Source organism: Ranitomeya variabilis, chromosome 1 (genome assembly GCF_051348905.1).
Source record: "Ranitomeya variabilis isolate aRanVar5 chromosome 1, aRanVar5.hap1, whole genome shotgun sequence".
NCBI classification, from domain to species: domain Eukaryota; kingdom Metazoa; phylum Chordata; class Amphibia; order Anura; family Dendrobatidae; genus Ranitomeya; species Ranitomeya variabilis.
The window spans coordinates 780,846,231-780,863,307 of record NC_135232.1 but is presented as its reverse complement, the minus strand read 5'-3'; the positions used below and the strand labels follow the sequence as shown (position 1 = coordinate 780,863,307).

General features: G+C 43.5%; 1 protein-coding gene across 1 annotated transcript in view; it reads right to left on the bottom strand.

Annotated features, from left to right (window-relative positions):
* The window catches only part of ELP1 (elongator acetyltransferase complex subunit 1), a 162,852-nt gene that overhangs the window by 125,386 nt on the left and 20,389 nt on the right, over nucleotides 1-17,077 (bottom strand). Inside the window, exons 2-3 of the mRNA XM_077272515.1 lie at nucleotides 9,826-9,995; nucleotides 748-900 (exon numbers count right to left, since the gene is read on the bottom strand). Coding sequence (XP_077128630.1) covers nucleotides 748-900; nucleotides 9,826-9,975 — 303 coding nt within the window. The 5' untranslated portion in view covers nucleotides 9,976-9,995. The remainder of the gene's footprint in view (nucleotides 1-747; nucleotides 901-9,825; nucleotides 9,996-17,077) is intronic.

Here is a 17,077-nt window from a genome sequence, read left to right as displayed (position 1 = left end):
TGGAAGACCAAACAAAATTTCAGTGAGAGCTGCTCGTAGGATTGCTAGAGAGGCAAGTCAGAACCCCAGCTTGACTGTAAAAGACCTTCAGAAAGATTTAGCAGTACATTGGTACATTGTTCTACTGTTCAGAGACACCTGCACAAAAATGGCCTTCATGGAAGAGTCATCAGAAGAAAACCTCTCCTGCGTCCTCACCATAAAATTCAGCGTCAGAAGTATGGAAAAGAACATCTAAACAAGCTTGATACGTTCGACAATCATTAAGCGTGTGGGTAGACCAATCATGCTTTGGGGTTGCAGCCAATAGCACGGCGAACATTTCACAGGTACAGGGAAGAACGGATTCTATGAAATTTCAACAAATTCTTGATGGAAATATAACACCATCTGTAAAAAAGCTGAAGTTGAAAAGATAGTGTTATGTTTGCATCAAGAATTTGTAGAATTTTTTTTTGTGCCTAAATACAAAGGAAATGTGTCATCTTTATCATTAACCCTTTTAGAGATCATTTCATCTTCAACTTGCTTAACTGTTCACAATAATAGTAATTTTGACCGGGGTTGCCCAAACTTTTACATGCCACTGCACATGACTGATGCAGCCAATCCAAGGATGGCTGAATGTACAGAGACCAGAGCATCTGCGCTGGATGCTTGACAAAGCTACAAGATGAAGCTTGCACAAAGTCCCATGAATCTTTATCTGGAGATGTGGTTTAAACACAGCATTATAATAAAAGTTACCTGGCCAGTGTTCAGGTTACAGAGGATGACATCACCAGTGGCAGTAGCAACGCACACAGACTCCTGATCAGGAACGTCTTGTATCCCAACAACATGACCCTTTCCATCATCTGGTAGAAAATGCTCAACTGTTAAAGATATATCTGTGATGATCTTAAAAAAAAATGCACAAACATATAATTGTTATAAAGGAATTTCTCACACTTACGAAAGAGTCTATTAACCCAATGGCGCCGCAGTCATTTTTTTTGCCTTCGTTCATGTTTGAATACAAAACAGCCAAAATGTGTGTCAGAATGAGAAAAAAAAAAAAAAAAAACACAAAACAGCAATTCTGCTATTGTTGCTCAATAACTGAGCAGATAAATATTTTATAATATTTTGCAAGTTTGGACCTTCACAAATTCAACGTTAATAAATATGTTTATCTTTTTTAGACTTTTTTAATCTTACAAATGAGAAGACGGGGAGGATTTAAACTTACACATTTTTATGTACATCACATGTTGGATATGCGTGAATGGCCCAAATTCAGGAGCCGAAACAGCTCTATATACAATGGGTGCCAACTGTGTTATACAGCCAATACCCACCTGTAACTGCAGTGATCAGAGCGTGTTCTGATTGCTGCAGTTTAACCCACCAATGTAGACACTGCAATGGCCAATAGTGCCGTCTTAGTGGTTGGACAGAAGCAGCATGATTGCGGGGTTCTCATGTATTGTTTGTACCCAAAAATAGAACCAATAAAAACGAATAATCACCCTGCAGAAATAAATATAACCCCTCTTGCACCTCTCAAAATTAAGTTTTTTGTTTTTAAGATATGGTCACAAAAATCACATTTTTTTTTTTAAGTAGTAAAAGATAAAATTATCTACCGTATTTTACGCTTTGTAAGACGCACTTTATTTCCCCCAAATTTGGGGGGGAAATGTGGGTGCGTCTAACAAAGCGGATATACCGCTTACCATTACAGGCTGGGATGAGGGGGTGTCCGCCGCCGCTACCGCCCGCCGCCGCTGCCGGGGTTGTCCGCTGCTGCCCCGGGTGATGCTGGAGGCTCCGGTGCTGCGGGGGGCTCTGGCGACATTTTGTGAAAGACCAGAGCCCCCCGGCAGTTCGTCCATGCGTTCCAGTATGACTAATTCCGGGAAAATGGCCGCCGGAATCTCGGGAGATGAGATTTCAGCGCTGAGATCTCATCTCTCGAGATTCCGGCGGCCATTTTCCCGGAGTCAGTCATACAGGAACGCATGGACGAACTGCTGGGGGCTCTGGTCTTTCACAAAATGTCGCCAGAGCCCCCCGCAGCACCTGAGACAGCCCTGGACACAACCCTGCAGCACTGGAGACAGCCCTGCAGCACCAGAGCCCCCTCCAGCACCAGAGCCCCCTCCAGCACCCCTCATCCCAGCCTGCAGCACAGCAGCCCCCATGCAGCACCGAAGCCCCCCTGCAGACCCCATCATCCCAGCCTGCAGCAATGCTCCACTCCTGCCTCCAGCAACGGACCCTGGGACCCTGATCCACCGCAGCCACAACCCCTGGTAAGCAATAAGACACATGGATTATAAGAAGCCCCCCCAAATTATTAAAAAAATTTTTTTCCTATTTTTCTCCTCAAAATTTGGGGTGCGTCTTATAATCCGGAGCATCTTACAAAGCGAAAAATACGGTACATAAATTTAGTATCACCATAATGACACTGGCCCACAACATTTCGTTAAGACGACATTTTTACACAGTCAACAGGGAAAAACAAAACCAGAGCACAAGAGAAGTGTATTTTTCCCTCTATTCAACATTTTTTTTACTGCTTTTAGTACATGATATACGAAAATAAATGGTGGTACTCAAGTCAATAAGTCATCACACCAAAAAAAGCCTTAGAAGTAAAATATGGTTCAAGAAAGACATGGGAGAAAAAACTGCTATTGCAGGAAGGAGCTGCCTCATCAACTACCTGTGACATTGCTGCAAGAAACTGATGAGGTGACAAGTGTAAAAGCCCCTTGTCTAACCACTTAGATTTCTTTAAAGCCACGTTCACACATTCAGTATTTTACCTCAGTATTTGTAAGCCAAAACCAGGAGTGGGTGATAAATGCAGAAGTGGTGCATATGATTCTATTATACTTTTCTTCCAATTGTTCCACTCTTGGTTTTGGCTTACACAAACTGAGGTAAAATACTGAAAGTGTGAACGTGGCCTAAAGAAGCACTCCAGTTAATATTTTTACTCCCCAAACATGTCTAAATGTCAGTGTAGTTTAGTGCCAGGGTGATAATATACAAATGCAAAAGAAGAAACGGACAGCACCACAGCAATTGTGACAGAACAGCTTACGTGTTTATTCTGCCATCTGCAACGTTTCGGTCCTGAGACCTTTATCAAGCATAGGTCTCAGGACCGAAACGTTGCAGATGGCAGAATAAACGCGTAAGCTGTTCTGTCACAATTGCTGTGGTGCTGTCCGTTTCTTCTTTTGCATTTGGACTTTATACTGGGATGGATCCCCTGGTGTGGACGGGCACCCTGTTGTCCATAGAGACGTTATTAATTTAGGGTGCGGCCTGACTTCCAATTTTTATTTAGGGTGATAATATAGTCACCAATTGCAGTTTTCCCCAGAATCATGCATATCTCTGCTCCTCTTGAGTCACCTCATCACGGTTCAGACTGAGTGACGTAGCGCTCCGTGTGACTGAAAAGTGGCTGTTAAAATATAAGCCCATGAAGAATTACAACGAGGCTCCATAGACTCACTGTTAAGCGGTGTGCACACGTAGCAGATTTTTCACGGTTTTTCGCTATAAAAACGCATACATTAAGCATCCTACTTAATAGAATGCAATCCGCATTTTTTGTGCACATGCTGCGTTGTTTTCCTGAGCGGAATCGCATTCCAGAAAAAAACGCAGCATGTTCATTGAATTTGCGGAATCGCGGGGATCCCGCACACCAAGGAATGCATTGATCTGCTTACTTCCCGCATGGGGCTATGCCCACAATGCGGGAAGTAAGCAGATCATGTGCGGTTGGTACCCAGGGTGGAGGAGAGGAGATTATATACCATATAATTGGTAAAAAAAAATAATTAAAATTAAAAAAAATAGTGATATATTCACCTTCTGATGGCCCCGGAGTCTTCCAGCCTCTCAGCGGTGCACGCGCCCGCTTCCGTTTCCATGGATGCTGTGTGTGAAGGACCTGCGATGACGTCGGGGTCACGTGACCGACGTCATCGCAGGTCCTGAACACAAAGCATCTATAGGAACGGAAGCGGCCACGTGCAGCGCTGAGGAGATCGGGGGCCATCAGAGGGTGATTATAACCATTTTTTTTATTTTTAACATTATATATCTTTTTACTATTGATGCTGCATAGGCACCATCAATAGTAAAAAGTTGGTCACACTTGTCAAACACTATGTTTGACAAGCGTGACCAACCTGTCAAATCAGTTTTCCAAGCGATGCTACAGATCGCTTGGAAAACGCTAGTATTCTGCAAGCTAATTATGCATGCCAATTCCACATGCGATATACCCACGGCAGGAGTTGCAGAATTGCCGCGGAAATTTCTGCGGCAATTCTGCAACGTGTGCACTTAGCCTTAAAGAGACTTTAGGATCACTCATAGAGCACAGTGTGATCCGGACAGTCTGAATCGCTGTCACATGAATTAGAAGAGGAGCGAAACAGAATTGGAAATATAGGAAGATAGCGATTGGTCAACGTATTCACACAATGACACTATACACTAACATTTACACAGTTTAGGAAATTTAAAAAAAAAAACAACAAGAGAGCTTCTATAACCTTTGATATAACCTTTTCACAGCAGTCATTAAGGGGCCTTATTCCTCAGTGCCGCTTTTCATGGCACTAAGGGATAATTGGATAGTGCTTCGCAGTGGGTGAAAATGCTGCAGGTGTCAGCTATATGACAGAGCCAATTAGCCCCAAAGATGCCACTGTCAATTGCGACAGCGTCATCTAGATAGTTAAAAGAGGAAGAGGGCTCTCTCTTTAACACTATTGGCTCCCTGCGATCGTCATTGCATGTTCCGATAGTTTCTATCACAACCCTAGGTCATGTGATGACCTCAGGATTCGGTGGCCTATTAAGCCAGGGTCTAACTGGCTGTGTCAGTGAAGAACTGACAGGTCTCATGCACTGCAATACACAAGTACTGCAGTGCATGAGACCAGCATTCAAAGTTAAAAATATTCATGTCCCACAGTGGGTTAAGTCAAAACTTTAAAAAAAATAATTCAAATAAAAACGGTCAGCAAAGCAAAATAAATATATGCAACCTATAACTGAATTGCTGTTTTTTGTGCATTCTGAAAAATCTGAATAAAAGCAATAAAAAAATAATACAGCTCATACAGCTCTGTTGGTCAATAATAAATTGGAATAAGGCTTGGTTTCCATTTATCCTGTCCTCTCTGCTGATCACTTGCCTTGGTGTTTCCATATAAATCTCCCAAAAAATGCAATTCAGATAAAACCCACAATGGAACCAATGAGGCAGATAAAAGTGATACCGCAGGAGAGAAATGACTGAGTGAGGACCACAGTTGTGTGCACTAAAAAGACGGATAACACCGGACGGAGCAGACTTAGTTTCCCAAATGGGGGACCACTGCTTTCGATAGAAATTGCATAACAAATTATGGGGTCTACTGTCTCCAATTCCCCTTCGTGAAAATTACTGGCTTCGGAGAAGCACACCGCGTATGATCTGGTTTTCTACACTTCCAATCAGCAGTCGGAAGTGTAAAAAACCCCATCATGGGAGTTTTCTTAGTGAAGATGAAAACTCTATTGTTTTATCTCTCTCTCTGAAGATGGCAAGCGTACACCAGGGTTCAGAGGATGAGCGCAGTGAGGGAAAGAAGCCGTGCACATACGCGAGGTAAGTACAGCGCTAGCGATGACGCCGGCACTAGTAAGCTACAGTGGGGCAAAAAAGTATTTAGTCAGTCAGCAATAGTGCAAGTTCCTCCACTTAAAAAGATGAGAGGCGTCTGTAATTTACATCATAGGTAGACCTCAACTATGGGAGACAAACTGAGAAAAAAAAATCCAGAAAATCACATTGTCTGTTTTTTTATCATTTTATTTGCATATTATGGTGGAAAATAAGTATTTGGTCAGAAACAAACAATCAAGATTTCTGGCTCTCACAGACCTGTAACTTCTTCTTTAAGAGTCTCCTCTTTCCTCCACTCATTACCTGTAGTAATGGCACCTGTTTAAACTTGTTATCAGTATAAAAAGACACCTGTGCACACCCTCAAACAGTCTGACTCCAAACTCCACTATGGTGAAGACCAAAGAGCTGTCAAAGGACACCAGAAACAAAATTGTAGCCCTGCACCAGGCTGGGAAGACTGAATCTGCAATAGCCAACCAGCTTGGAGTGAAGAAATCAACAGTGGGAGCAATAATTAGAAAATGGAAGACATTCAAGACCACTGATAATCTCCCTCGATCTGGGGCTCCACGCAAAATCCCACCCCGTGGGGTCAGAATGATCACAAGAACGGTGAGCAAAAATCCCAGAACCACGCGGGGGGACCTAGTGAATGAACTGCAGAGAGCTGGGACCAATGTAACAAGGCCTACCATAAGTAACACACTATGCCACCATGGACTCAGATCCTGCAGTGCCAGACGTGTCCCACTGCTTAAGCCAGTACATGTCCGGGCCCGTCTGAAGTTTGCTAGAGAGCATTTGGATGATCCAGAGGAGTTTTGGGAGAATGTCCTATGGTCTGATGAAACCAAACTGGAACTGTTTGGTAGAAACACAACTTGTCATGTTTGGAGGAAAAAGAATACTGAGTTGCATCCATCCAACACCATACCTACTGTAAAGCATGGTGGTGGAAACATCATGCTTTGGGGCTGTTTCTCTGCAAAGGGGCCAGGACGACTGATCCGGGTACATGAAAGAATGAATGGGGCCATGTATCGTGAGATTTTGAGTGCAAACCTCCTTCCATCAGCAAGGGCATTGAAGATGAAACGTGGCTGGGTCTTTCAACATGACAATGATCCAAAGCACACCGCCAGGGCAACGAAGAAGTGGCTTCGTAAGAAGCATTTCAAGGTCCTGGAGTGGCCTAGCCAGTCTCCAGATCTCAAGCCTATAGAAAACCTTTGGAGGGAGTTGAAAGTCCATGTTGCCAAGCGAAAAGCCAAAAACATCACTGCTCTAGAGGAGATCTGCATGGAGGAATGGGCCAACATACCAACAACAGTGTGTGGCAACCTTGTGAAGACTTACAGAAAACGTTTGACCTCTGTCATTGCCAACAAAGGATAGATTACAAAGTATTGAGATTAAATTTTGTTTCTGTCCAAATACTTATTTTCCACCATAATATGCAAATAAAATGATAAAAAAAACAGACAATGTGATTTTCTGGATTTTTTTTTTCTCAGTTTGTCTCCCATAGTTGAGGTCTACCTATGATGTAAATTACAGACGCCTCTCATCTTTTTAAGTGGTGGAACTTGCACTATTGCTGACTGACTAAATACTTTTTTGCCCCACTGTATGTTCTCACGCCCACAGGGGCGTGATCTCATCTAAGTGGGCCGACTAGTCTGGGGACACTAACGCCCCTTCGACTAGTCAAAGCCCTTATTTAGATATCATTAACGGACCTTAGAAATACTTTTTCTAAAGATCTATTTGTGTGTTATACAGTATAATACAGGGACTATTTGGCAGGGGGTTTACAAATGCAGACACAACTGCTGGTGGTTCTTGGGATACGGGGGACCTGACCGATTCCGTTAAAGAATAAAAGCATTCAAAGCTTGAAAAATCACAAATTTTTCTAAACTGTCAACAAACAAATGTCAGATATAAAAAAAAAAATAAAAAATACGAAAACCATATCAATCTAAATTTACCAACAAAGTAAAGGATAAAAGTGCCCAATTATGTAGAAAAAAAAAGTAGTTCTTCAGCGATGATGAAAAAACAGTTAAGTATAAAACTTAACATTTATTTAAACATATTAAAAGTCTAACATGTCAGCACGACACAGCGCAGCACTACAGCCAACATATTTTGGCTAGTGTGCCTTAGTTATCATCAGACCTGACCATATGATTAAGGTACGCTAGCCGAAACGCGTTTGTCTTCTCTATAGTGCTGTGTCATACCAACAAGTTGGACTTTTAATATGCTTAAATAAATGTGAAGTTTTATACTTACCTGTTTTTTCATCATCGCTGGAGAACTAATTTTTTCCTACATGATTACATCTGCCTGGACTAGAGCGGCTCCGTGCGGTGTATTCCGCTGACAAGAGGCTTCAGGCTGCAGTGAGCTGACTCTCCTTAGTTTAATAATAAAGGGGGAGAGGAAACAATGTCAATTGGTGCATGTGATAGAGGTGAGACATCCACTTTTCAGTAAGTTAGTACCCATCTTGCAGATAGGGAATAACTAGAGATGAGTAAATGGAGCACCCCCACGTTAAGGGCAATGGGGTACTCGGTACCGGTCTTTCGGTTCGGGGGATGTCACGGTGGCCTGACCCAGTCCGTGGCCCTTTGAGGGGCATCCAATTAATAGGTCTTGTTTGTCTAGTGTTCGTGACGCCACCTGTGGTATTCGGTCAGGGTGACCGACGCTGCTAGGGGTCCGCTGGGGTGATGGAATGGCAGCTAGATGGTGCAACTTCCCACAGGAGTAGTATGTCCCCAGGGCTTCCCTTGATGAATAGATGGTGATGGTGTAGGTCGCAGTAAATGATGAGGACACAAAGGTTGCAGTCTCTTTACCTTTTTACTGAAGGCTTCGGCATCCGCAATCCAGGGCACTGCTAACAGGGCTGGCTGAGACCGGCCGGTCCGAAGGCACATCCAGAGTTCCCTTTGCAGGTGGAAATCAGTAGCCTTCCTACTAGCGCCTGGGTGTTGTAGTACTTCCCTGCTGAGCACCACGGGATAGTCCTCACAACTGTCGTGTATGTTTCTGTTCTCTCTCTCCGTCCCCCAGATGGTTTGGATAGGACGCACCCGTATGACGGGGTAGGCCTGGAGTTATTTTATAGGGACCCTAGAGACGCCCCTCTCCCACGATTGCCTCCGTTGTCTTCATTAGGTGTAAAGGTTGGACAGCCAACTTGGTATAAACTGCCCTGCCGTAGTTCAGAGTAATGCGTAGAGTCTATTACTTCCTCGGCGTTCCGGCCACCGGCTACGCGCCTCAGAAGGATGTTGCCGATCTTGGGGCACGACTCCTCCTGGTTCTATCTCCTTTGTGCTGTGATCTTGTTTCTCACTCTCCACAATATACTTCGCTTCTTGTCCTTTCTTAGGATGCCGCCGCAATGAGGTGCAGGCACGGCTCCGTAACAATCTTTCTGTGCTAGGCCGCTGTCAGGATCCCACACCTGACAGGTCCTCCCTGGAACTCTCCCAGGCTGCTTTCTGCTCTAACTTCCTATCCAACCCCCAGTTTTACCCATATGTGAGGAGTGGCCTAGTAGATAGGACCTTTTGCTCCCCCTGGTGGCCGGAGTGTGAAGTGTAGTGTGTGACTGTGATACCTGGTCAGGTGAACTCTTTTAGCACAATCAGACGTCCCATCACTCCCCCTGGTGGAAGAGCGACGTTACTGCAACGACCAGACTCTGGGGCGCTGCATAAACCCAAACTGTAAAGTTCGGGATTTGTACTGGGACTGAACTCTCAACACGGACTTTTCACAGAAGTCCATTTTAGTGTTTGGAATTCCGAAACGAAGTCTGAGGAGGGAGAGTGAGCGGGGAAAACTACTACAACCATTTTACAACACTAACGTTTGGGTCACCATTAACTTCTATGGGGTTCGGGTTAAAGTTTGGGTAGAGTTATGGTACCCAAACCGAACTTTGGGCCAAAGTTCAGTTGATCCTGACGAACATCCACGTGTCCCTTCATCCCTAGTAATAAACTTGTTTTCACCTGACAACCCTCTAAAAGCAATTGCTGATAATGCAGAGGATAATGAAAAAAAATACATTTTCTGATGACGAGAATAATGTATAAATCAGTCACCTGCTCTGTATTAGGATCCAACTCTACCACGCCAAAACATGATCCAATGAGAACAGTCCCAGTGTCTGTCCGCACAGTGAAGCATTGTGGAGTGCCAAGACCTTGAGTTGAGCTACAGTGCAAAGACTTCAGTAACTTCAGGTTTCGCATCTTGATAAATTCTAAATGCTCTGTAGGAAAAAAAACAATAAAGAGAATATGAGATGTGTAATGTGTACATCTCCCCATTCCTCATGAACAGCTGTGCCCTGTGGTCTCCAGCCCCTCCTGGCAGCTCTCGGACCACCTTCTTGTTATTCTGCATGCAGCTGAAGATATTTCTTATATATGTCAGAAAGTTCTATGTATGTGCAGCCATTCCCTATATCCATGCCATTCAGGAAGAGGCATGGCATGAATAGGGGGAATGACTACAGGAACAGTTCCTGCTACAATAAGGCTGTTACAAGTTGCCACGTATGTACAGTACTGTGCAATAGTTTTAGGCTGGTGTGGAGGGGTGGTCACATCAGATATTGATATTATTAAGATTATTTTTGTTGTTAATTCACTTTACATTGCATTTATTGATAAAAATGAACTTGAGTCAGTAGCCACAATGGTGGCCAACGAGTCACCACTTGCAGTGGTCACAAGCAATCCCTACCGGATGAAGATCTAGAAGAGTATTCTTTTTTAATTACCTATGCCGGACTATATGTTGAAAGGAGTTTTCCAAGAATTATTTATAAATATTATCTCAACCAACAATGCTGAGTGCTGCCCCAATCTGTGTAGATCACGACTAAAATGTATGTGAAAACTGCAGCCAATCAAAGGGCGCAGCGGTCTAGTGTAGCCTACCCCAGCATGACAGCGGAGCCCAATGCTTGGCAGCAAGATCACGTGTGCTGAAGTCAAGATATCACTGTTGCAGCCCATCAACAAAGAAAAGCGGGCAGCGGAATAGCAGAAGAAGGCAAGTAAGGATCAGTTTTATTATTTTAGCGTTGACAAGTCTAAGGACGTATATAAGTAAGTCTTACAGAATCCTTTTAGTCTCAAACAAATGTTGATAAACTGTTCATTTAAAGATCTTAAGAAGTGCTGAAACTTAGATGCTAAAAGCCACCAGATTTCAAACTACATACATAAATAGATATCTTCGGTCTATTGAGGCAGGTGAACTTACTTTAAAAATCCATGACAGAATGGTGAACATTTTCTGAAAGGATTATACAGTCCCCCAACGATCAACTATAATGATTGACAATTCCTCAGTACCTTCCTCCCTACTGCTGCTGAGATCTCACTATGCTCAGTATAAGCTGCAGCGGTCAGTCAGGGTGGGTGGAAATTTAATACACCTGGGCTCATGAGCGATTTCATTCTATAGCTGGGCTCATGAAATGCTCAATTAACCATCAGGATTACACAATTATAACATGGATTTTAACAGTAACCGTCTCATCAGGTATAAGATCTTTTTAACTATCTACACATTGTGCAATCTGGCGAGAGATCCGCCCCACTGTGGCACTGAGAAGCGACTATACATTTCTCATTTACAGTCATCCTATATGGTGATCTCTATTTGTCTCCTGTGCAGAGATTGGCGTTGCAGTCCTGCATCCAAGATGGCTGATGCTTTCGCATGGTGAGCATACTGGCAAGTTGGAACCACAGTCATCTTGAATGCAGGAAGAATACATGGGTTATTTACATGGATACAAAGTGTCAGGACTCGCATCACAGCAGCTCTTGTGCACCAGCTCTTCCCTCTGAGCTATTTAGCTTGCTGGACAGTTCCTTGCTAACCCAGATACTAGTACCTGTGTTGTTTCTGATTGAACACCCTCCTTAAACTTGGCATTTCACTTCCGTCCTTGGGAGATTATTGAGCTCCCAGTCTTAAAGGTACCTTCACACGAAGCGACGCTGCAGCGATAGCGACAACGATGCCGATCGCTGCAGCGTCGCTGTTTGGTCGCTGGAGAGCTGTCACACAGACCGCTCTCCAGCGACCAACGATGCCGAGGTCCCCGGGTAACCAGGGTAAACATCGGGTTGCTAAGCGCAGGGCCGCGCTTAGTAACCCGATGTTTACCCTGGTTACCAGCGTAAAAGTAAAAATAACAAACAGTACATGCTCACCTGCGCGTCCCCCGGCGTCAGCTTCCTGTACTGTGTGAGCGCCGGCCCTAACAGCAGAGCGGTGACGTCACCGCTGTGCTTTTACTTTCACTTTAGGGCCGGCGCTCAGTCAGAGCAGGAAGCGGACGGCAGGGGACGCGCAGGTGAGTATGTACTGTTTGTTATTTTTACGCTGGTAACCAGGGTAAACATTGGGTTACTAAGCGCGGCCCTGCGCTTAGTAACCCGATATTTACCCTGGTTACCAGCGTAAAACATCGCTGGTATCGTTGCTTTTGGTGTCAAACCTGACGATACACGCTGGTCTGACGACCAAATAAAGTTCTGAACTTTATTCAACGACCAGCGATATCACAGCAGGATCCAGATCGCTGTTGCATGTCAAACACAACGATATCGCTAGCCAGGACGCTGCAACGTCACGGATCGTTGTCGTTCTCGTTGTAAAGTCGATTTGTGTGAAGGTACGTTTAGTCAAGCTTTCCTTTCACCTACTGCTTCATCCAAGATTATATTGCTGCTCCTCTGTGCTGACTCCTGGCTATTCCTGACAACGCAACCTGCCAGTGCTGCCCCTAGTGGTTGCAATACCACTACTCCAACCCAGGTTAGTCCATAACAGAATAATCTTGAGCATAAAATGGAGTCTGTTGCTACCACCCTGAAGCAACAAGTTGCTGAACTTTAGAATTTGTGTGCCACATACCAAGAAAAATGTTCTACGTTGCAAACACAGGTGTTGGGTCAGCACAAAGAAATTATTGAATTACAGAGGCAATTCAGGCCCGGACTCAAACGCACAAATTCCGCTGCCTGCAAAATCCAGTGGGGATTGTTATCATTACTGTGGATTCGTTAATCAATGCCATATCTAATTTTCAGATGCAACCTTCACCATTGACTGCAAAAAGGTTCTGTTAATCACTAAGCTCCTGACTGATGAGGCTCTTGCATGGGCCTCACCTTACATAGAAAATAATTCTGACCTCCTTAATAACTTAGTTTCCTTCATGACAACTATGGATCAAGTGTTTGATGACCTACCCTTAATTCCAGAGTTGCTTGAGAGACGGCGTTCTGCCAAGATATTTACCAAACTCTATCTAAGAGGGACTTATAATCTCATACAAATTCACCTGGGAGATGACTGCCTTTAGAACTAGATATAGACATTTTGAATATGTGGTTATGCCTTTCGGCCTTAGCAACGCCTCTGCTACCTTTGAAGTTTTTTAAGATTTCTTGGATTGATTTGTTGCGGTGTATCTCAAAGACAGTCTTATATTTTCAGATTCCTTTGAGAAGCATCGCAGGCATGTGCAGTTAGTCATGAAGGAGAACTAATATATATATAATATATATATATATATATATATATATATATATATATATATATATATATATATATATATATATATATATATATATATATATATATATATATATATATATATATATATATATATATATATATATATATATTTACATACATACATACATACATACATACATACATACATACACACACACACACACTAGCTGTACTGCCCGGGTTAATGACTGCTGTTAGCAAAATAGAATGTGTTAACAAAAATTTATTCTGCACGCAAAAAACACAAAACAAATAGATAGAAATGTAATTATTAAAAGGCAAAAACTAAGCTAATAGAAGCATTTCTTAACATATATATTAGCTTTGTTATACCGAGAATGTCTTTGTTGCCTATATTAACCAATCAGAGCTCAGATTAATTAACTGTAGCAAAATAGAAGCTGAGCTGTGATTGGTTGCTATTGGCAGCCTGATAAATCCCCAGCCAACAGTAAGCCCACCCCCTCGCAGTATATATTAGCTCACACATACACATAATAGACAGGTCATGTGACTGACAGCTGCCGTATTTCCTATATGGTACAATTGTTGCTCTTGTAGTTTGTCTGCTTATTAAATCAGATTTTTATTTTTGAAGGATAATACCAGACTTGTGTGTGTTTTAGGGCGAGTTTCATGTGTCAAGTTGTGTGTGTTGAGTTGCGTGTGGCGACATGCATGTAGCGACTTTTGTGAGATGAGTTTTGTGTGGCGACATGCGTGTAGCAACATTTTGTGTCGAGTTGCATGTGACAGGTTAGTGTAGCAAGTTGTGTGCAGCCAGATTTGTGCATGGCGAGTTTTGCGTGTGGCGAGTTTTATGTGTGGTGCGTTTTGAGTATGTGCAAGTTTTGTGTGAGGCAACTTTAGCATGTGTTGCAACTTTTGTACACGTGGCAATTTTTCTGTGTGTGCAAGTTTTGCATGAGGTGAGTTTTCCATGAGGTGAGTTTTGCACGTGTGGCGAGTTTTGCGTGAGCCTAGTTTTGCATATGGCGAGTTTTGCATGTAGCGAGTTTTGGCGTGGCGAGTTTTGAGTGGTGACTTTTGTGTTTCGACTTTTATGTGGCGAGGTTGGTGTGTGTGTGGTGAAATGTGTGCTGAGGGTCGTATATGTGTTTGAGCACGTGGTAGTGTGTGGCGCATTTTGTGTGTGTGTTCATATCCCCGTGTGTGGTGAGTATACCATGTCGGGGCCCCACCTTAGCAACTGTACGGTATATACTCTTTGGCGCCATCGCTCTCATTCTTTAAGTCCCCATTGTTCACATCTGGCAGCTGTCAATTTTCCTCCAACACTTTTCCCTTCACTTTTTCCCCATTATGTAGATAGGGGCAAAATTGTTTGGTGAATTGGAACGCGCGGGGTTAAAATTTCACCTCACAACATAGCCTATGACGCTCTCGGGGTCCAGACGTGTGACTGTGCAAAATTTTGTGGCTGTAGCTGCGACGGTGCAGATGCCAATCCCGGACATACACACATACATACATACATACACACATTCAGCTTTATATATTAGATATACCTGTATGTAATCTCCTGTATATAGTATATACCTGTGTGTCATCTCACCTATATATAGTATATATCTGTGTGTCATCTCCTCCTGTATATAGTATATACCTGTATGTCATCTCCTCCTATACATAGCATATACCTGTATGTCATCTCCTCCTGTATATACTATATACCTGTAGGTAATCTGCTCCTGTATATAGTATATACCTGTGTGTCATCTCCTCCTGTATATAGTATATACCTGTATGTCATCTCCTCCTGTATGTAGTATGTACCTGTATGTCATCTCCTCCTCTATATAGTATATACCTGTGTGTCATCTCTCCTGTATATAGTATATATCTGTATGTCATCTCCTGCTGTATTAGCCCTCGTTCACACGTTATTTGGTCAGTATTTTTACCACAGTATTTGTAAGCTAAATTGGCAGCCTGATAAATCCCCAGCCAACAGTAAGCCCACCCCCTGGCAGTATATATTAGCTCACACATACACATAATAGACTGGTCATGTGACTGACAGCTGCCGGATTCCTATATGGTACATTTGTTGCTCTTGTAGTTTGTCTGCTTATTAATCAGATTTTTATTTTTGAAGGATAATACCAGACTTGTGTGTGTTTTAGGGCGAGTTTCGTGTGTCAAGTTGTGTGTGTTGAGTTGCGTGTGGCGACATGCGTGTAGCAACTTTTTGTGTGTCGAGTTGCATGTGACAGGTTAGTGTAGCAAGTTGTGTGCAGCAAGTTTTGCGCATGGCGAGTTTTGCGCATGGCGAGTTTTATGTGTGGTGCCTTTTGAGTATGTGCAAGTTTTGTGTGAGGCAACTTTTGCATGTGTTGCAACTTTTGTGCATGTGGCAATTTTTCTGCGTGTGCAAGTTTTGCGTGTGGCGAGTTTTCCATGAGGTGAGTTTTGCATGTGGAGAGTTTTGCATGTGGAGAGTTTTGCATGTGGAGAGTTTTGCGCGTGGCGAGTTTTGAGCGGCGACTTTTGTGTTTCGACTTTTATGTGGCGAGGTTGGTGTATGTGTGGTGAAATGTGCGCTGAGGGTGGTATATGTGTTCGAGCACGTGGTAGTGTGTGGCGCATTTTGTGTGTGTGTTCATATCCCCGTGGTGGTGTGGCGATTATCCCATGTCGGGGCCCCACCTTAGCAACTGTACAGTATATACTCTTTGGCGCCGTCGCTCTCATTCTTTAAGTCCCCCTTGTTCACATCTGGCAGCTGTCAATTTGCCTCCAACACTTTTCCTTTCATTTTTTCCCCATTATGTAGATAGGGGCAAAATTGTTTGGTGAATTGGAACACGCGGGGTTAAAATTTCACCTCACAACATAGCCTATGACGCTCTCGGGGTCCAGACGTGCGACTGTGCAAAATTTTGTGGCTGTAGCTGCGACGGTTCAGATGCCAATCCCAGACATACACACGCACATACATACACACATACAGATATAGATATAGATATATATAATTTATTTATTTTTTTTTCTCTCTGAAGAAAACCAGGACTCAACCTCTGGCATATTTCATCTCTCAGAAAGTCTGAGCATAGACCCCAGTAAAATCAGAGCGGTAGTTGACTGGCCTACCCCAAGAAATTCAAAAGACGTCCAGCGCTTTATAGGATTTGCTAATTTCTACAGAAGACTCATTAAAAACTGTTCAAAAATCATTTTACCAATTACTTCACTCACAAAAAAACTCAAAATGTTTTCCTGGTTTCCACAGGCACAAGTGGCGTTTGACAAACTAAAGACTCTTTTTACTTCTGCAGCATTACTAGTCCATCCAAATCCTGAACTGCCATTTGTTGCCGTGGCATGCGTTTGGGGATCAGCTGGCGCCGCACAGTCTGAAGGCGGCGGAGGGAGATGAGTGAGAGGCTTAGATATGCACTGCGCATGCCCAGGAATCCCAGCCCCACAGTGAGAATAAATAAGAAGACACTGCGGGGCTGCGACTCACAGGCAGGGCGGCCGCACAGGCGCAGTCAGCTAGACTGCAAATGAGGACGGACGGGCAGCGCTCACTGAGCCTGCTCAAGGCAGAAGAAAAGAGCACAGGCGCCGGCTCATTTGAAATCAGCGCTGAGAAGGCGCCAAGAGGACATGAGCGACGGCGGTGCTGCGTTTGCAGCAGGGGGGGGAAGGCCTGCCTCCTTGACTGATTCAAGGTATTTGGGACAAATTATAAAATGGATTATTTCTGAAGTTACAGCACCA